Source organism: Trichomycterus rosablanca, chromosome 23, assembly GCF_030014385.1.
Source record: "Trichomycterus rosablanca isolate fTriRos1 chromosome 23, fTriRos1.hap1, whole genome shotgun sequence".
Lineage (NCBI taxonomy): Eukaryota > Metazoa > Chordata > Actinopteri > Siluriformes > Trichomycteridae > Trichomycterus > Trichomycterus rosablanca.
The window spans coordinates 4,685,779-4,708,316 of record NC_086010.1 but is presented as its reverse complement, the minus strand read 5'-3'; the positions used below and the strand labels follow the sequence as shown (position 1 = coordinate 4,708,316).

General features: G+C 38.7%; 1 protein-coding gene across 1 annotated transcript in view; it reads right to left on the bottom strand.

The window, feature by feature from the left end:
* The window catches only part of rgl2 (ral guanine nucleotide dissociation stimulator-like 2), a 35,716-nt gene that overhangs the window by 12,310 nt on the left and 868 nt on the right, over window positions 1-22,538 (bottom strand). The window contains exons 2-9 of the mRNA XM_062985183.1: window positions 21,317-21,465; window positions 19,222-19,311; window positions 5,241-5,288; window positions 5,041-5,121; window positions 4,334-4,500; window positions 4,087-4,140; window positions 1,808-1,998; window positions 289-404 (exon numbers count right to left, since the gene is read on the bottom strand). Of these exons, the coding sequence (XP_062841253.1) occupies window positions 289-404; window positions 1,808-1,998; window positions 4,087-4,140; window positions 4,334-4,500; window positions 5,041-5,121; window positions 5,241-5,288; window positions 19,222-19,311; window positions 21,317-21,454 (885 nt within the window). The 5' untranslated portion in view covers window positions 21,455-21,465. The remainder of the gene's footprint in view (window positions 1-288; window positions 405-1,807; window positions 1,999-4,086; window positions 4,141-4,333; window positions 4,501-5,040; window positions 5,122-5,240; window positions 5,289-19,221; window positions 19,312-21,316; window positions 21,466-22,538) is intronic.

Sequence of the window (22,538 nt, the reverse complement as noted above, 5' to 3'; positions counted from 1 at the left end):
GATGTTGGTCAAGAAAGCCTCAATTGATGTTCCAATTCATTTCAAAGCTGTTCAGTGTTGCTGAGTTCAGGGCTCTGTGCAGACCACTGGAGTTTCTTTAAACTGAGCTTTTCTTCATGTGTTTAAAGACTTGCTTTGTGCACAAAGGGGATCTTATGGGCCTTATGTTAGCAATTGTTGGAGCGAAATATCCATATAGTGTACTTTAAGCCACGTAATGTGTAGATTCTGATCTTCTGACTCACAGCATGTGAACAGGAGTCAGCAGTGGAACTAAAGACCACTTACAGTCTCGATCTTGGTCAGCTGCTCAGCTGTGATGCTGGAGGGAAAACCCAGGATACTGGTAGCGTCAAACTTTGATGGATCAGGAGAAGGTGACTGGACAGGAGTAGCAGAAGAATCTGAAACACATAACAGTGTGATGAGCTACAATTTTAATCTAATGAATTTCCAGTCAGATTAACTGAATGATTAAAAAATAAGAAATATGAGTGTATTGTTTTTGTATAGTGGTTTAATATGAAACACTGTACTACAACCCCTGGCAAAAATTATGGAATCACCACTCTTGGAAGATGTTCTTTCAATTGTTTAATTTTGTAGAAAAAAAATAAATCACAGACATGCCACAAAACTATCATTTTTCAAAATGTCAACCTTCTGGCATTAAGAAACAATAAAAAAAGAAACAAATATAATAGTTGTGGTCATCTCCCCTGTGCCTTTACCCGACATGCAGGCCCATGTCATCAACAACTGTGGAAATTAACATGTTTTCTTTAGGCAGTTATCTTCATAAATTTCATTGGACAGACACCAAACAAAAGTTCCAGCATCATCACCTTGCCCAATGCAGATTCGCGATTCATCACTGAAGATCACTTTTATCCAGTCACCCACAGTCCACGATTGCTTTTCTTTAGCCTACTTTAACCTTGTTCTTTTCTTTTTAGGTGTTAATGATGGCTTTTGTTTGGCTTTTCTGTATGTAAATCCCATTTCTTTTAGATGATTTCTTACAGTTCAGTCACAGACATTGACTCCACTTTCTGGCCACTTGTTTCTCATTTGTTTTGTTGTGCATTTTCTGTTTTCAAGACATATTGCTTTAAGTTTTCTATCTTGATGCTTTGATGTCTTACTTGGTCTACCAGTATGCTTCCCTTTTACAACCTTCCCATTTTGTTTGTACTTGGTCCAGATTTTAAACACAGCTTACTGGGAACAACCAACATCTTTTGTGACATTCCACAATGATTTATCTTCTTGAAGGAGTTTTATAATCCTCTCATTTGTTTCAACTGACATATCTTGTGTTGGAACCATGATTCATGACAATCTGCTTTGTGCAACAGCTCTCCGAGGTGTAAGCACTCTTTTTAAACTGAAGAATAATTAGCAAATCTAATCTGCTGCAGATGTTTTGTTTTTAAACTGCAAATTACAGAGTGATTCCATAATTTTTTCCTCAGATTTGAGTGATTCCATATTTTTTTCCTCTACTTGATCTAAAAAAAGCAATTGTGACTGACCACAACTATTATATTTGTTTCTTTTTTTTATTGTTTCTTAATGCCAGAAGGTTGACATTTTGAAAAATGATAGTTTTGTGGCATGTCTGTGATTTATTTTTTTTCTACAAAATTAAACAATTGACAGAACATCTTCCAAGAGTGGTGATTCCATAATTTTTGCCAGGGGTTGAAATACTGACTCTTTACAATTATACTTGCATTTTTTGACCTGGCCCTGCACATAGTGTGTGTTCGTGTGTGTGTGTTTTTTTTGTGTGTGAGAGAGAGACCTGTAGTGGAGTCAGTAATCAGGCACTTGTCACTGAGCCCTTCTGCAATCTTTAGCAGCCGACTTTTGATCTCGGATCCCACCGGGTGTGGTATCAGGGGTGCCAGGCGCAGCAGACGTGAGGGCTCACCCAGCGACTGGAAATCCTCTGGGTACTCACTGAGCCATGTACTAAACACAGTACACACTGCCCTGAACACAACACACATAGTGTAAAAAAGTGTGTGTTCCAATCCTTCAGCCACAGATAAAGAGCCATTAGAAAATATATGGCCAATAATATGTAGACATTTGATCATAATGGAGTTCTCACACTTGTTAAACCACATCCTGATGAAAAGATTGCTTTGGGCACAAAGGAACACAGTCATGCTGAAATAGGAAAGTTTCTTTACCAAACTCTTACCACAAAGTTTATTTATAAGATACAGTGCCTTGCAAAAGTATTCAGCCCCCTTGAACTTTTCAACCTTTTGCCACATTTCAGGCTTTAAACATAAAGATATGAAATTGTAATTTTTTGTGAAGAATCAACAACAAGCGGGACACAATCGTGAAGTGGAACGAAATTTATTGGATATTTTAAACTTTTTTTAGAAATAAAAAACTGAAAAGTGGGGCGTGCAATATTATTCAGCCCCCTTGCGTTAATACTTTGTAGCGCCACCTTTTGCTGCGATTACAGCTGCAAGTCGCTTGGGGTATGTCTCTATTAGTTTTGCACATCGAGATACTGAAATTTTTGCCCATTCTTGCTTGCAAAACAGTTCGAGCTCAGTGAGGTTGGATGGAGAGCGTTTGTGAACAGCAGTTTTCAGCTCTTTCCACAGATTCTCGATGGGATTCAGGTCTGGACTTTGACTTGGCCATTTTAACACCTGGATAAGTTTATTTGTGAACCATTCCATTGTAGATTTTGCTTTATGTTTTGGATCATTGTCTTGTTGGAAGATAAATCACCGTCCCAGTCTCAGGTCTTTTGCAGACTGCAACAGGTTTTCTTCCAGAATGGTCCTGTATTTGGCTCCATCCATCTTCCCATCAATTTTAACCATCTTCCCTGTCCCTGCTGAAGAAAAGCAGGCCCAAACCATGATGCTGCCACCACCATGTTTGACAGTGGGGATGGTGTGTTCAGGGTGATGAGCTGTGTTGCTTTTATGCCAAACATAACGTTTTGCGTTGTGGCCAAAAAGTTCGATTTTGGTTTCATCTGACCAGAGCACCTTCTTCCACATGCTTGGTGTGTCTCCCAGGTGACTTTTTATAGATATCTTTGAGAAATGGCTTTCTTCTTGCCACTCTTCCATAAAGGCCAGATTTGTGCAGTGTACGACTGATTGTTGTCCTATGGACAGAGTCTCCCACCTCAGCTGTAGATCTCTGCAGTTCATTTAGAGTGATCATGGGCCTCTTGGCTGCATCTCTGATCAGTCTTCTCCTTGTTTGAGCTGAAAGTTTAGAGGGACGGCTGGGTCTTGGTAGATTTGCAGTGGTCTGATACTCCCTTCATTTCAATATGATCGCTTGCACAGTGCTCCTTGAGATGTTTAAAGCTTGGGAAATCTTTTTGTATCCAAATTCGGCTTTAAACTTCTCCACAACAGTATCTTGGACCTGCCTGGTGTGTTCCTTGGTCTTCATGATGCTCTCTGCGCTTTAAACAGAACTCTGAGACTATCACAGAGCAGGTGCATTTATACGGAGACTTGATTACACACAGGTGGATTCTATTTATCACCATCAGTCATTTAGGTCAACATTGGATCATTCAGAGATCCTCACTGAACTTCTGGAGTGAGTTTGCTGCACTGAAAGTAAAGGGGCTGAATAATATTGCACGCCCCACTTTTCAGGTTTTTATTTCTAAAAAAAGTTTAAAATATCCAATAAATTTCGTTCCACTTCACAATTGTGTCGCACTTGTTATTGATTCTTCACAAAAAATTACAATTTCATATCTTTATGTTTAAAGCCTGAAATGTGGCAAAAGGTTGAAAAGTTCAAGGGGGCTGAATACTTTTGCAAGGCACTGTATAATATATTTTATACACCTAGTAGCAATGGGTGTATCTACAACACATTAACACATATAGGGTACATGTCCCTTACATCTTCATTAATAAATGAAGACTGGTTAAATATATTGTGTGTCAATTTTTGAAGAAATTAACCAAAGAGCTATTTTTTAAATAAAGATTTTATATCATTCTTTAATATCGGAGTAATATCATGAGAATAAGTGATGCTGTTGGTGCTTATTGAAGTAAATGCACTTACTTGTTGAAGGCCTGGCGGGTGGGACTGTTGTTCTCTCCTGGTGGATTCGCCAGTCTAAAAATACAGCAAAGAACCAAAAGTACATGAAATGACTGATATTATACATAATAAGTTAAAAAAAAATAATGGAGGAAAAAAACATGGTGAAATCATAATTAATGTTTGGCTGTTTGTTTTTTTTTCTCTAATGGCTGTTTAATGACATTATTACTAACTTTTCACATTCCATCATACATTTGCAGTGTACCTGTCCATCAGGATGTCCAGCACCCTCTGGGTAGTGGTGAAGGAGCGGAAGGTGGAAAGAAAAATGGAGATGAAAGATGAGTCCCCCATAGAGAAAGACTGGAGTAGGTGAAGGACAAGCTTCTCCTCCGTCCCGGCCTTCACACACTGTGAGCGCTGACCTGGAGACTGAGAGGTAACGTGTGTAGTGTGTATAGTGTGTAAGTTTAAAGAAAAGCTTTTGCAACAATACATTTTAAACTAATTTCCACTGACCCCATCATATAGTAGTTGAGTAGTTTCTGCATTTTTTTTTAAACTCTGTTTATTAAGAATTTCAAAAACAAATGACATCACTTTTCTACACAGTCACCTTCCGATGCATTTTTCCAGCGTTGTACCAACTTTTTAATGCCATCTGCAAAAAATGTTTTTCGTTGAGCGCATAGTTGAGCGCGTGGAAATCAGATGGAGCTAAATCCAGATCACTCTCAGTCTCTCAGACATGAGCAATTACTACTCCTCACACCCTCACCCTTTCCAACCAAAATATAAAAGGGCAGAAACTTTTTAAAGATCTCTTGTATAATATTTAAATTCCTATCATTAAAATAAAATTTTTATGACCTTATGTCTAAAATGCATCCTTCATTACAAGAAATTCTGATGGTCCATTGTACTAACTAGAAACCTGAACTTAGACATTAGAAGGGGGTACATGGGTAATACCTGTGCATAGGGGTCACCATGCTGTGGCTTCACTATCACAGTGTAAATGATGCCATCTTCCTCCTTCTCAGTCACAGTGGACTAGGAACATGACAGACAGAGTTTCAAATGATTATTTTAAACATGGCAACTGCAATTTATTTTCTTAAGCATCAAAACAACTAATCAAAAGTATTTAAATAGGAAATATCTGAGCTCACCAGGTTGAGTGGACAGTACCAGGTGGTTTTCATGGGAGAAGCCTCGACCTAAGAAACACAACAGAGATGGTTTAAATATAAGCACTAAATCATAAACCATGCAGAGCCTCTACAGGGTCATAAATGAATTATGTTTTAAACATTAGCACAAAGAGATATGAACCAGGTATGATGTGTTTTTTCACTGTCCAGTTGAAAACACCTAACTGAATGTTAAGCTAAACTTACTTCTGTCAGCCTTTTACAATGTACCTGTTTTCCTAGAAGCACAACTGCCTCAGAGCATAAAACCATGCTTGACAGAGAAAGCTGAAGGTTGAAATGCCTCACAGCTTCTCCTCCAAACACACCTCTGGTCCTTTTGGTCAAATAACAGATATTCTTTGTTTTATCTGACCACTAAATTCTCCTCCAGGAGGACTGTCTCTGTCTATTTACACGTATCCATGCATATTACATACTATTAACTAATATATTGTTTAAAAGTGTAAGAAAACCAAATAACTTGTAAATAAATATGTGTGTGTATGATTAGTAACACATCACTTTTTTTTATTTAGTAATTTATATGTTTTATATGTTAAATGTATTAAATAAATAGAAATTGTGCACTAAAATTTGCAGGAATAATAGTTTTCTGTAGGTTAACTATAATTATCACTTAAAAATCAACAAAACAAACATAATTTGACCACTTTAATATCTAATATCTATATCTAAGGTGTTTATTGTTATTACTATATATTTAACTAGACATTTACTACACTGTAAATAAACTGCTTAACACGCTAAATATTATGTTAGTGAACATGTGCTGGTTCCATAATCCCACCATTTCACAATTCCCACATTGCTCCAATAAAAGCTTCATTATACAACAGTCACACAGCCACAGAGCTGCATTCTCATTTACACAATTGCTTTATTCACTCTGTTGCAAACACACGTAATGAAAATCGCTCAGTGTTTGGGCGTGAAGACCTTTAATGCTCTACAATTATCGTAAGTACAGTCATGAGGAAAAAACACAATGAACAAAACTGCATTTTGTCTGTATAATAAAATCTTCTAGTGCATCTCTAACTAAACTGTAGCATTTATGCTAATGCTAATATAAGTCAATACGCACATGTGAACTAAAGTTATATTGTCATAATAAGTAATAATTTAGTGTTTTGTTTAATGATTTGAAATTAGTCAGTATGACAAACATGCCAAAGAGAAGAAAAACAAAACTGTTCTGTTTTCACAGAACTGCTGCTAACTGATGCTATAAAACAGCTAACTCTCTAGATTATAAATATGCAAACAATTTATTTTCTAAATTAAAAAGCAATAAATAAAAGTCAGAGAAATAAGAAATGAATAGCCTACTTTTCCCAAACCAGAATTATAGATCCACAGTGATGTTAGTTAAAGGCCGTTCAAAAATCATTTTTAAATAATTCCACTATTTATCAGTCAACTTTTTTTTACACCAATCACATAAAGCGCAATTGTACATTCAAAAAAAGTGAAGGGATGTAAACAAACAAGCTGCTCTAGTGGTTAAAGGCCGTGTGCTAAAAGCAAGTGTTTTAATATTTAAATACAATTAATAAAAGCAAATCTGATAATGTTCAGCACCACCTAGAAACGCTATGCACAGGGTTTTAATCTATTGCACACCTATGCTTATTCATCTGCCAATCCATCTACTGCATGTGTTTAATAGTTTATCAGGTTTTCCAAAAGTAACCTATCCAGACGCTGGAAGAACATCTGAAACTCAACACAGACACTTATCAGTGGTAAGGATCCAGGTTCCCATCACTGTCCAGCATCCACCTGCTGTCACCATGCCACCCAATTCAATAAATATACAAAGTAAAACCAAACCAGACAGACTTCATCTAAATTATAACAAAAAAAAGTCTTGAGAGTGCTGTGATGTCCTTCACTCACCTAGAGAGCTTTGTGAAAATAGAATAACAGTTACAGAATGTTTTATTTTCCCAGATTCACAAAATAAACAAATAAAAGGCTGTTGGGTGCCGGCGGAGGCATAATTCAGAAAAGTGGCAGCACAAAAAGGCTTTAAAAAACCTGTTGGAACTACAAAAATGCACTCATGTGCTGCTCTACTATCAAAATGCTCCGGGCACCGGCCTTGATTTTCCATCATGAACTATTCATGAGACACAAAAGCATGACATCACTTGGCACACACACACACACAAAGGAAAGGCTGAAACATTCGTATTCTGAACATAAAAAGGCTGCTAGAACTTTGCATGTAAAGAAAATAACTATTTCCCAAACAGAGGAGAATTAATGTGAATAAAGTTTTAAAAAAGTGTATTTAACTCCCCATGTTATATATATATATAAACAAAAAAGTGTGTATTTGTAAGCAGTAACAAATATTAACAGATCTCCACAGAGTTTGATAGAGTTTGAGCCACTTGAGATATTCAGAGATTTGCCCTGAAGCCACACCAGTAATGTTTTGTCTGTTGGACTGATGCACTGTCATTCCAGTCTGAGTTTGCATGTGCTCTGAAAGGATGAATAACAAACCTGTAAATAAGAGATTTTAATCACATTATAGCTGATTATGTGTAGCGTGATGGGCAGAAATTGCAGTTATATCCATTCAGATTCAAATCAGTGACACAGTCAAATGTAAAAGTTAACAAATGTCCCACTAATGGATTCGCAATTGTAAAATCCTATATTCCTATTTCTTCTTTTTTACCTCGACATATAAAGTGGATCCAGAAAGTATTCAGACCCCATGTACATTAGTATATTTGATTTTGTTGCTGATTTGAATCTGAATGGATATAACTGCAATATTTCCCCATTAAGATACACCTAATCACCCATAATGTGATTAAAATATCTCATTTACAAGTCTGTTATTCATCCTTTCAAAGCACATGCAAACTCAGACTGGAATGACAGTTCATCAGTCCAACAGACAAAACATGGCATGGCTTCAGGGCAAGTCACTAAATATCTCAAGTGGCTCAAACTCTATCAAACTCTGTGGGGAGACCTGAACATAACAGCTCACATAAGCTTGCCCTTAAATTTAAAGGAGCTTAAAAGGGTCTGACATGTACTTCACACATACAGTTCCATTCTTGTTGAGAATATTGAAGGATGTATTATCTGTCCACTGTGGACCAGTGACCAACTGACCTTATCTGACCAACTGAACAGAGATAGACAGAGATATGTTCCTCCTGCAATCATAATCCAAATTTAAGGCCTGTGGGGCCTGATGTATATAAAGATATACATGCCACATCTTTATCCTGGTCAGGATCCTGGTGGCCTGGTTTCCCCAGAATCACAGGGCGCAATGTAGTAACACATCGTACAGGACGCCAATCCATCACATGGCCCCTCTGCACCCGCCCATCCTTCCCAGACAGAGCCAATCATTTCTGCATGTAGACTGGCTGATAGCACTGCTGGGGATTTGAACTTTGGATCCCAGCAGTAGTGCACTGGCATATTTTATCTTTGTGACACCAATAGGTAAATATGTTGTCCTTAGATCCCCCAAACAACCACCATAAACAAACTGCCCCTGCATCAACACTCCACCACTATCTTGGTTGTTAGCCAGGAGTATTTTTCAGGTATGTTGGTAAGTCTGGTTGTAAATCATTTATGTGCATGTACATGTGTAAGTTTTTACTAGAGTAATAACTGTGCTGCTTAAATCACTCTCTGTGAATGAACATCTATTCATATTAAAGCAAAAAACACTGAGACATGCACGAGTTTCTGACATGCACCATAAAGTTCTGCCTGAATGCAGTACCAATAAATGAGTGAACAGAAAGGGGAACGCTAACTTACTCAACAAGCCCAGACTGGCCAAGGTCTGCCAACTTCCTGAAAATCCACACAGTCAGTAATAAAGGACGGCCTCCACCCAAGCTTTGCTTTAATCAGCCTCCATTATTATTCTTCCACTTTTGTGACTGCTGCTAATTCGAGTTACTTCTTTGTCTAGTCTTTCCTTTCTCTCTTATACACACATACACACTCTGCACAAACACACCTGAGCTGGTCTCTAGGACAACCCACTGATCCACGTCACACAGAAACACCCGTAACACACACACACACACACATACATACACACACACACACACACACTTACCTATGCCAGGCCTGAAGCTACTATGCACACACACTGTCATTTCCCTCACTCAGTCACCCCTTTAATCTGTCTCCCCCCTCAATCCATTTACCCCCTCATTCACTTTTGCTCTATTACCCCCCAGTCAGTCACTACCTTCCCTCTATTACCCCCCTCACTCCTCCAAAGTGGATAAACCTGCTTAACCAGGAAGGAAAATACAAAAGGTAGATTGTGTTTAAATAGACAGAAGTTTTAATCTTCTATTCTTTGGTAATTCAGCTAGAAGGCTGGGTACAACACACAGATAGATCAGATACAGTGTATCACAAAAGTGAGTACACCCCTCACATTTCTGCAGATATTTAAGTATATCTTTTCATGGGACAACACTGACAAAATGACACTTTGACACAATGAAAAGTAGTCTGTGTGCAGCTTATATAACAGTGTAAATTTATTCTTCCCTCAAAATAACTCAATATACAGCCATTAATGTCTAAACCACCGGCAACAAAAGTGAGTACACCCCTAAGAGACTACACCCCTAAATGTCCAAATTGAGCACTGCTTGTCATTTTCCCTCCAAAATGTCATGTGATTTGTTAGTGTTACTAGGTCTCAGGTGTGCATATGGAGCAGGTGTGTTCAATTTTGTAGTACAGCTCTCACACTCTCTCATACTGGTCACTGAAAGTTCCAACATGGCACCTCATGGCAAAGAACTCTCTGAGGATCTTAAAAGACGAATTGTTGCGCTACATGAAGATTGCCAACACCCTGAAACTGAGCTGCAGCACAGTGGCCAAGATCATCCAGCATTTTAAAAGAGCAGGGTCCACTCAGAACAGACCTCGCGTTGGTCGTCCAAAGAAGCTGAATGCACGTGCTCAGCGTCACATCCAACTGCTGTCTTTGAAAGATAGGCGCAGGAGTGCTGTCAGCATTGCTGCAGAGATTGAAAAGGTGGGGGGTCAGCCTGTCAGTGCTTAGACCATACGCCGCACACTACATCAAATTGGTCTGCATGGCTGTCACCCCAGAAGGAAGCCTCTTCTGAAGTCTCTACACAAGAAAGCCCGCAAACAGTTTGCTGAAGACATGTCAACAAAGGACATGGATTACTGGAACCATGTCCTATGGTCTGATGAGACCAAGATTAATTTGTTTGGTTCAGATGGTCTCAAGCATGTGTGGCGGCAATCAGGTGAGGAGTACAAAGATAAGTGTGTCATGCCTACAGTCAAGCATGGTGGTGGGAATGCCATGGTCTGGGGCTGCATGAGTGCAGCAGGTGTTGGGGAGTTACATTTCATTGAGGGACACATGAACTCTAATATGTACTGTGAAATACTGAAGCAGAGCATGATCCCCTCCCTCCGGAAACTGGGTCGCAGGGCAGTGTTCCAGCATGATAATGACCCCAAACACACCTCTAAGACGACCACTGCTTTATTGAAGAGGCTGAGGGTAAAGGTGATGGACTGGCCAAGCATGTCTCCAGACCTAAACCCAATAGAACATCTTTGGGGCATCCTCAAGCGGAAGGTGGAGGAGCGCAAAGTCTCGAATATCTGCCAGCTCCGTGATGTCGTCATGGAGGAGTGGAAAAGCATTCCAGTGGCAACCTGTGAAGCTCTGGTAAACTCCATGCCCAGGAGAGTTAAGGTAGTTCTGGGAAATAATGGTGGCCACACAAAATATTGACACTTCAGGAACTTTCACTAAGGGGTGTACTCACTTTTGTTGCCGGTGGTTTAGACATTAATGGCTGTATATTGAGTTATTTTGAGGGAAGAATAAATTTACACTGTTATATAAGCTGCACACAGACTACTTTTCATTGTGTCAAAGTGTCATTTTGTCAGTGTTGTCCCATGAAAAGATATACTTAAATATTTGCAGAAATGTGAGGGGTGTACTCACTTTTGTGATACACTGTAGATACTTTATTTATCCTGAGGGAAACTATTGGGTCCTGGTAACCTGGTGTGGTGTTAGTGTCCTTCCCCTTTCCAAACAATATGCCAGTAAGTGGATTGACTGTGCTATGTTGCCTTGTAGCTGTAAGTTGGTAAGTGTATGTATGTGTATGCATGCCCATAAAGAAATAAGGGACCTCATCAACTGGGTGCAGTCCTCACCTCTGGTCAATGTCTGTTTTTTTCTAATTTGGCGTGGGTTCACTTTGGGTACTTCAAATTCCTTCTTCCCACAAATATGTCAGTAGGTGGATTAACTCTTCTACTTTGTGAGTGAGTGAGTTATTGAATTTATAAATAAAGAAATGTCTTTGTCCAGATTACTGCCCGGTCCTGGATGAGTTCTTGCCTTGTGTCCAGTGTTTCAAATTCATAAGCCACTGGAACCTTGACCAGGTTAAATTAGTGAGTGCTATTTAAATAAATAAATATAAAGTAGCATGGCTCTTGAATTTGTGCTTTGACTCAGTTCACTGTCTGCATGACGTTTCTCTTCTATTGTTGGTTTCTCTGGGTCCTCAGGTTTGCCCCCACCTCCCAAAATTATGCCATTAGGTGGATTTGGCTGCTCTAAGTTGCTTCTAATAATAAATATACAGGTATATGGATAAAAATATTTCAGGATTTTCTAATCACTTGGCCACAGACTGCACGCTGATGGGCCACAAAGCACCTTCTAGTGGTCCTCTGATCTACATTCAGTTGTCAGTAATGCAAATGTGATTATTTTAGGAAAATTAGGGATAAATAAAATAATAGACAATAAAAAGATCAAGTCTGGCTGCGTACCAGTGAAATTTGTTGAACTGGCTAAATGGGTAACCAGTTACATTTTCACAAGGGTTGTATGGGTGTTGGATAACTTTGTTCTTTAGAATAATGATTGTTTGTGTTTTTCCCACCAGTTTTCTTTGTATGTCTGTGTCAGTTCACGTCAGTTAACTGCAGGACAACACGCAGTCACACAGTTATTTATTTACAATATGGTGCAGATAAGACCAGCCAATTTAATATTTACAGGGTTTAGGAGGTGGGAGGAACCCCGGGTGCCCTGTGCAGAAGCAGAAAACATGCTAAACTTGTTTCTGACCATGAAGGAGCTGGTGATGCAGCACTCGCTCTAGCAGCTGCACTCTAGCACCTTTTGTTTTATGAAGTCTGCACACAATACACATTATTTTCTTCAAGGTCAACAGTGATTATTATTAAGCAAACAAACAACTTCCTGTTTACAGAGAACTGAACCGGTTACACAGTACATATTGACACAGAGAGGTGACTCTCATCTCATGTGACATTCATTTGCATTAAAGCCTTTGTAAGTACAGTCAGTGCTGGTGAAACTCATTTAGCGTGTTGAAGCTAAATGATATAAAAGTACAGCCAGCTCCAGAAACACTGGCAACCTCAGTAATGATGGGTAATTACTGTCATAAACAAACACACTTTGTGGCAATTTCTCCTAATTATTGAGTTCTGTTTTTTTTCCAAATAAATAAAAGGTTTTCTTATTTTTGGGAACAGTTTGGGAACAGGCCTTTTGCTGTTCCAGCATGACTGTGCTCCTGTGCACAAAGTGAGGTCTATAAAGACGTGGTATGGAATACTTTTGTGCCCCACTGAACATGTTTGAGATAAACTGGAAAGATTTTTGCAAACCAGGTTTGTCTAACATCCCTGTCTTACCTTACACCTGCTCTTTACACTGTATTACACACAAAAAGTTACATACTGGACCTTAACTTCTTACAGTTACTGGGATATTGTGTGACTTTCCAAGATTATTATGATTGACCCCCTAAAAAAATCTCCTGACTGGACAGCCACCAGTTTTCTTAAGTTCTCATGTACAGATGTTAGCTTCCAAGCATTATACGAGGGATCTTCAAAAAGTGTCCACATTTTTATATTTTGGTTGAAGACAGTGAGGGTGGAGGAGGAGTAGTAATCAGTCGTGTCTGAGAGACGCTTATAGTCCAGATTTAGCGTCATCTGATTTCCACCTTTTTGGACGCTCAAAGAAGCTTTAAGGGAAAGAAGATTTTTATGTGATGATGATGTGAAAGCAGTGCTGATAATGATGCTGATGGCATTAAATAGTTGGTATGATGACGTGAAAAATGCATTGACTATTTAGAAAAGTGATGTAATTTGTTTTTGAAATTCTTAATAAATAGAGTTTAAAAAAGTGCGGAAACTTTTTGAAGAACCCTCGTACTGAACAAATACATGGCAAATTACTTTAAACCATCAGTGGTGTAACTATCTAATACTAATCATTATATAGTAAGTGGCTTGAGACAAAATCTTCCTAATGATGGGAAGAAAAAGATTTTTTTTACAAACATGCCAGCAACACACAACAGTGTATTTTTAAGAAAGCCAAGAACGTCCATATGAACACAGCCTAAAAGTACATTCAGCAGTGAGGACTTTGCTGTGTGAGTTCATTACTGGATCACAAACTGAAAGCCTTTGCATTTGATTTGTTTATGTGCAATAAAGGCTGCTACAGTTATATTAAGCTGAGCGAAGTCAAAAAGCCCCAAAGACCACTTACAGGTGTTTGTTTCTTCCTGAAGGTTCTTGTTCTAATTATGGGCATATCTCATTTAAGGTTTAATCATTTTAATGCTATTTTAATGTGGTATTAATGCTGCAGCTGATAAAACAAAATAAAGATGTGCTAGTTTTCATTTATATAAAAAATACTTCATAACTAATGATAATCAACCAAATCATACACTGACCAATTTAGCAATGTTAATTCATGGCCAAATATAATCTTTCAAGTTAACTCAGTTTAAAAATTCTATCATTTTTATTAATGCTATCTAATCAGGGGTGCAATAAAAAAACACATACACACAGAGCCAAACAGACTTTCCCCTTAAGAGTTTTTTAACTCATCCCAATTTATGCCGCTCAGAAAAGAAAACACATCAGACTCCCTTGTGAAATAGCTTGAATTTTATGATACTGTGTTACTGTGATATATTACTGTGGGGGAAAACTCGTTCCGCTGCTGTAATTTTAACAACATCTTGTTTTATGCCTGAAAACAAGAACAATTTTGCTGTCTAAGAACCTGACAGGGGCATAAAAAGCTTTGGGATTAGGCACCAGCTCAGAAACCGACACTGGAACTATGTAAGCGACTGAGCTCCTCAAAAAATATGATTCATTTTTACTTGCCGCTTCATACTGGTGAGGGTTACAGTGTTTCCAGTGCTGCGAAACCGGAAAACCCTGGATGGAGGGCAGGAATACATCCTGAACAGGGTGCCAATCCATCAAAGGGCAACACACACACACACACACACACACACACACACTTACTCATCCACATGCAAGTGGAAGGAAATCCAACAAAATTCAATAAAGTAACAAATGGAAACTTGCAAAATCCCTCACATATTCCTTCTCATTTACTCTACCAGCTGTGCCACCATGCATCATATTAACAATTGTTATTAATGCCACAGTTTATGAATGTGGGTAGTGATTCATAGATTAGAGATTTGTTGGTTAAGGGTGCAAGCCATTATTACCAAAGCGTACACTACTGGGCAATTAAACAAGGACCTTAACCCTGAATTACTTAAGTTACACGTGTGCCAATTGTGAGTCACTTAAAACTAATAAAACTGTCTGCCAAAAGTCTACATGCAAAATGTAAACGTGCAAATAAGTGTCTACAAATAATAACATTGGCAATAATAAAAGTTTTTATCCTGCACCCACCTGCACTTGCTGTTTGCCTGCCAGCTTATGCCCCCTACCCATCAAATCAGTTCCAAGCTACAAGCTGTTGGTCAGGATTTACACGTCTCATTGGATTCCCATGATAATTTGGACCTCTAGTTCACAACATGAATACTTTTGACTCTCAAATTACTGGGCACATTTACATTTTCTGGGTTCCATTTAAAAGTAAACACAGTGCTAAACAGACCAGCCTTGTGCTTGTGTTTTCATCTTTTGTCTCAGCCTGCAGGAAGTGCATAATAAATTGTGGACAAACACAGGAAACAGGATATGCTGTTGTGTCATGGTGCCTATTCCCTCCACCCCCTCTCTCTCAGAGCTTCGGGCAACCTTGGGGCAAAAACAACAGGAAAAAGGTCCTGGAACTTTTTAAATATGACTGTGACTCATGCTAGAACTACTTTTTCATTTTTCATTAATATGATCAGAATAAAGTCACTAACACACTTTATATTTCTGGTCATAAACTCACTACAAGCAGATGAAACTAACGTTTGTTCTGTCCCTCTTTCCTCTCCGCCTTCCTGTCCCTCGTTCTTCCTGTCTTTCTAAATGGCTATTTGTAACACTGAAGCTTTCCCCCTAGTTTTTTTCCCTCCTGGTGACCAACATTTATCAAGTATATCAGAGTAAAGTGCTCCCGAGGCAGCCACCATGGAGATCTGTGGCTCCCTCACTACCCGCTGTGCCACAATGCCACCTTCATTCGTCTTCATTGACACTCACTTACACCTAGGCCCAACTTGAGGTAGCCCACACACTCTACCTGCCGGCAGGTCTTTATGTGTTACTCTTTTAGCAGTTAGTGTATTTAGCAGTTAATTCTGTGGGCGTGTGAGCAGCTTAACGCTTCATGGCTGAGCTGTTGTTAATCCTAGATGTTTCCACTTAAAAAAAAACAGCTTCGAATAAAACTTAGTTTTGAATAAAACTGCTCTGGCATGGCAGAAATACGATGAACTGAGATTACATACACACACTTCTAGTCTTTGGATTTTAATGATGTTTTGACTAAGATGGATCAACTACTTTACCCCTAAAACATTTAAGTTCTTTAAAGATGAACCTTAATCTGTCAAACATATACATACAGCAACTTAGTTTATGTATTTAGTGGTGTTGAAAACTCTATAAAGTTATTCAGCTTTGTGTTTGTGTTTTGCTTCATAATGTCTTGTTAGTGATTATGATTGACCACAGCTGGGGACTTCTCTGTGTTCATATAATGAGCCAGTAAATCTGGGTTATTGCAAAAGATAAATGACAACAGAAGATAATCTTAAAATGTTTACCTGGATGAAATTGGGTGTTCCAGCAAAAACATGCCAGAACTGGTTCTAATATGGTTAAATTAGGCTGAAATTAAGTTTTTGCAGTGGCTGTCCAGAAGTTGTGGCCTGAAGCCTATTAAGAATGTGTGGACTGTGCTAGAAAGTGAAATCTGTGCCAGAAAGCCAACAAGACTTTGGTTCAGCTCTACCAGTTCTGCCATGTAAAGTGGTTAAAGAGACCAGAGATGTGACAGAACCTTGTTGGTGGCTTCCAAAAAATGATTAGACTATTATGTGTGCTGCATGTGTTTTTACATGAATTTGGTCATGTTGGGAAAAATCCAACAGTAAAACATAAAAAAACTAAGTAAATTAATAAAAAAGTCTAATAAATTAGTGTATGTAAATGTTTGACTTTACTTATACATACGCGCAGCTAAGCATTGCTACAGCGTTTATATTCAGCCTGGCACTTTCATTACTGAGATGTAGCATCCAGTTTCAGTGTGGTGACTGTTTAACCCCTGACTAAGTCATCTGAGCATGCTGCTTACAAAAGAACCACTGTCTGATATGATTTACATCATTTTTATTCTAATCAAATCATCCAGTGACCCCTTGTGAACTGTGGATTAAGGTATTGACATCCTGTTGACATCCTGACACTTTTTTTTAATCAGAAAAAAGTGGACCCAAAACATACCAGCTAAATTTCACCCAAAACATGCAACTTTGTCCACAGCATAACAGAGCTGCCAAATGTTTGTACTGTAGGGGTCAAGCATTTAGTCCTGTACTGTTTTTTGATACATGCCACACGTGCACTGTCTATTGCAATGATTAGATTTTAATCCAGTTAAATGCCTGTAACATTATGGATCACTGCTTAATAGAATTGATTTATTTTTATTAGTTTTTGTAACTACACTAGATAGATTTTTTTTATAAACCTATCCTAATACTGTAAGGGACCTGAGAGGTCGATCAGCTTTTGGCTGCTGTAATAGCCCAATGTTTTAAAATGCCTAAAAAACACTGACTGATCTAGGAGCAACAACAGCTCAACCTTAAGGAAGAAGGCTACACAACCTCACAAAAGGACTCTACCATGTCATTAAATGTCTAAAGCAACAAAACATCTGTTAATAGTTTTTTTTAAACTGCTACTAGCTGCAATGTCAGCACAGGACCTGCTCAGAAGAAATATATTGGACGAGGTTTATGTTTTTATAACAGAGAAACACAAGGCACACAAGCTTTAAATCAACATGTCAGTGGTGTAAAGCACAATGACGTTGGACTAAACCAAAACACCTGTTGTCACGCTGAATTGGGCGTTTAGCTTGGCTCTCTTTGCTCTTTTGCTCATTGCTTTGTTAGAATTTTCTATTGTTAGAAGCACTAAACAAATGCATTTGAATAGAATTTGAAGGGAATTTGAATGCTGTCTGTTAGGTTAAACGTATTGGTGTGAATATATTAAAACCCAGGAATATTGTTGCCATGGTAACTGTAGTATTGTTAAATTGTTTTTGTATTTGTTGTTTTATTGTTTAACAACAATACGTGTGGTAGAATTATTTGGCCAAAAGCATTTAAACACATTTTTTAAATATTGAGTTCAAGTGCTTTAGCCACAGCCATTGCTAGCAGGTGTATAAAATCAATAATATACTTCTTACTTTGTGTCAGTGGTATGGGGAAGGCTCTCCTCTGGCATGGTTTGTTGAATTTGCCATAAAGGAACTTATAAACTGTACTAATTCACTCTACACTTTATTGAATTGTAGCAAAAGGAATTTAATTTAATTGTAAAATAAAGTAATCAATAAATAAATCAGTGTTGTGGCCGTGTGGACTCCACTGTAGCTTAAGCAATCCTCTGTAGTTTCATGAAGAACACAGTAAGGCAGGAAAGTTTACGAGAAATGCAGATATTCCGATATTGTAATCAAATGTAACACCTCATACAGAGATAGAGAAACGTGTTCTGTATTTAGTAAGAGAGAGGAAGTTACTGTTGTGATCACACATGGCTGCTCATGCTGGGTGTTTTTTTTTCTCTTCACCCCTCTGACAGTAACTCAGTACAGTTTCTTTTCAGCTGGAACGATCCAGTGTTTCCTCTGCATTCAACACAGCTGCTCCATTCTCACACTAAAGGTGGAATTGTATTTATAATCCACGAGCCAGCGTCACAGCTTCAGCAGGACAGATACAGTTCAAATGTTTACATACACTCGTAAGAGACAGTAGTAACAGTACTGTGCTTTCAATTCATTCTGTACCTGTATTATTTTTTCTTCGAATGCTCGATACTGACTATTGACTAACCCGACTGTTTAATTATAATTAGTAACATGCTTCAGTCACATTATGTGGGTGGCATTAATTTATTAAATTTACTTTAATTACATGGTACATTCACCCACAACACAAAGTAATTTTTCTTAATTGTTTCTGATACATGATGAAGCTAATTAAGTACCATTTCAATGACCTATTTTTATAAGAACACTTTTGATGGTTTACATTTACAGCATTTAGCAGATGCTTTTATCCAAAGCGACTTGCAGTATACAGTCCAAGCAATTGAGGGTTAGGAGCCTTTCTCAAGGGTACATCAGTGGCAACCTGGCAGTGGTGGGGTTTGAACCCCAGGAACCTTCTGCTTACTTGTCCAGTACCTTAAGGCTAGGCTACAACTGCCTTTTTAAAATCATACAGTGCAAGATATGCTTGCATTCTTGAGTTGATTCATGAACTTAATTTGGATCATATTTAAAATATTGTGCATTATTGACGTGAAGTCGTAATTAACAAAGTTGACACATTAACAAAGTGGGTTCATAATGCTCATCAGGTGCCACTTCTTGAACAGTTCTTTTTTCAATGCTGCTCCTAGACACCTACTGACACCATGAAAAAACAGCTTTAGTATTACATTATGTGGCCTGTATAAATCATGTATATACAGTGTATCACAAAAGTGAGTACACCCCTCACATTTCTGCAGATATTTAAGTATATCTTTTCATGGGACAACATTGAAAAAATGACACTTTGACACAATGAAAAGTAGTCTGTGTGCAGCTTATATAACAGTGTAAATTTATTCTTCCCTCAAAATAACTCAATATACAGCCATTAATGTCTAAACCACCGGCAACAAAAGTGAGTACACCCCTAAGAGACTACACCCCTAAATGTCCAAATTGAGCACTGCTTGTCATTTTCCCTCCAAAATGTCATGTGATTTGTTAGTGTTACTAGGTCTCAGGTGTGCATAGGGAGCAGGTGTGTTCAATTTAGTAGTACAGCTCTCACACTCTCTCATACTGGTCACTGAAAGTTCCAACATGGCACCTCATGGCAAAGAACTCTCTGAGGATCTTAAAAGACGAATTGTTGCGCTACATGAAGATGGCCAAGGCTACAAGAAGATTGCCAACACCCTGAAACTGAGCTGCAGCACAGTGGCCAAGATCATCCAGCGTTTTAAAAGAGCAGGGTCCACTCAGAACAGACCTCGCGTTGGTCGTCCAAAGAAGCTGAGTGCACGTGCTCAGCGTCACATCCAACTGCTGTCTTTGAAAGATAGGCGCAGGAGTGCTGTCAGCATTGCTGCAGAGATTGAAAAGGTGGGGGGTCAGCCTGTCAGTGCTCAGACCATACGCCGCACACTACATCAAATTGGTCTGCATGGCTGTCACCCCAGAAGGAAGCCTCTTTTGAAGTCTCTACACAAGAAAGCCCGCAAACAGTTTGCTGAAGACATGTTAACAAAGGACATGGATTACTGGAACCATGTCCTATGGTCTGATGAGACCAAGATTAATTTGTTTGGTTCAGATGGTCTCAAGCATGTGTGGCGGCAATCAGGTGAGGAGTACAAAGATAAGTGTGTCATGCCTACAGTCAAGCATGGTGGTGGGAATGCCATGGTCTGGGGCTGCATGAGTGCAGCAGGTGTTGGGGAGTTACATTTCATTGAGGGACACATGAACTCCAATATGTACTGTGAAATACTGAGCAGAGCATGATCCCCTCCCTCCGGAAACTGGGTCGCAGGGCAGTGTTCCAGCATGATAATGACCCCAAACACACCTCTAAGACGACCACTGCTTTATTGAAGAGGCTGAGGGTAAAGGTGATGGACTGGCCAAGCATGTCTCCAGACCTAAACCCAATCGAACATCTTTGGGGCATCCTCAAGTGGAAGGTGGAGGAGTGCAAAGTCTCGAATATCCGCCAGCTCCGTGATGTCGTCATGGAGGAGTGGAAAAGCATTCCAGTGGCAACCTGTGAAGCTCTGGTAAACTCCATGCCCAGGAGAGTTAAGGCAGTTCTGGGAAATAATGGTGGCCACACAAAATATTGACACTTCAGGAACTTTCACTAAGGGGTGTACTCACTTTTGTTGCCGGTGGTTTAGACATTAATGGCTGTATATTGAGTTATTTTGAGGGAAGAATAAATTTACACTGTTATATAAGCTGCACACAGACTACTTTTCATTGTGTCAAAGTGTCATTTTGTCAGTGTTGTCCCATGAAAAGATATACTTAAATATCTGCATAAATGTGAGGGGTGTACTCACTTTTGTGATACACTGTATATATATATATATATAATAATTTTATATTTAGTTAACGGGCATTACTCTTCCGTAATGTAATGACAAATTATTGCATATTGATCCACTGTCTTTCACTCTTGTGTGTTATTGCACTTTTCTTTTTTGCATTGTCCCATTTTGGATCTATGTAATTCCCCTGTGCATTCAGAATTACAATTGACCCAAGTTGTCTGTGCACAGCCCTGTTTATCAGTTTTGATGATTTTTAAGATTATTGATCCAGTCACAGTTCCATGACTAGATGTTTTTACACTTCTTGATAAAAGCAGTCTCACCTGTTCTCCAGCGCTGGCCTCCTTCACAAACTGCCTTTCCGTCTCCGCCGGTAGAGGCCGATATCCAATAAGAGGAACATCCTTTGACCCCACTTCCGGCAGCTCCACCCCAGCTGTCCTCATACTCCGGTGGAGCATGGCTGTAGTGGCTGTGGTGCATAAACACACACGCTATTTAGTGTGGTGTGGATAGTGTGTGATAACACTGATGAAGAGACTGTCACACTGTGGGTGCTGGTACCTCATTTGTTTACATGATTTACAGTGGACCACCAGCTCACATTTGAATTCTGACCCCTCCCTGTGTTTTCCTGTTTTCCTTTCTGTGGTATTTTGATTACAGTGCTGATAGAAATCTCTTCTGAGTATTTAAAAATAAAGAGAGGCCTCAGCAGTACATTATGGAAGCACTGCAAAAGTGCAAAGTATACTGCAACTATATATTTAATTATCTGTTCATATTTGCAATTCTGATTAAACTGCATTTAATGGCACAGCGAAATGACATCAGACCACACAAGTACTGACTGGCTTACTCAAACACAGAAAGCACTTTGTACATTTTGCCTTGTAATACATCGAAACAAGTACAAAAACAATATTTTACATAATGAACTTATTGTGAATAAAATGCTATTTACCAAATCTGTTGCCTCAAACACATTCCAAAAAAATCAAGTCATGATTGATTGGAATGTCACTGCAGAGATCATTTTCATTTAGCTACAGGACCATTAGTGAGATTGGGTACCTGACTTGCCTGGCTTGCGATTGCCATTTCTGATTAATTCCAAATAAGTCATAAGTTAGGAGTGTCACTATGTGCCATGCAGCTTTTAAAAAACTTCTTTAAAGGCCAAATGAAGTTTGTTGCTGATCAGATGAACAATGAAAAACAGAAGCCTTATGTACATGGTGATGTAAAGCTTGCATTTCTGTGAACAGTAAAGCCCATGTTCCAGTAGCTCCTAATTCATGGAAGACCTGTTACTGTCCATCTGGACAAATTACCTCTTAACATGAGACCACTGTTCCATTATATGGACAATTGTTTGTACAGACAATAGTATGACTTTAAGTTTTGCTTAGAATGACTTCAAATAACCTCCCTGACAATTTGTTGTCCTAATGTTGTGCTTAGAATGTATGTGTATAGAATGTAGCCCTGTTAAACAAGCAAGGAGAAGTCATCAGCAGTAGTCAATCGTAATCATTAACGTTA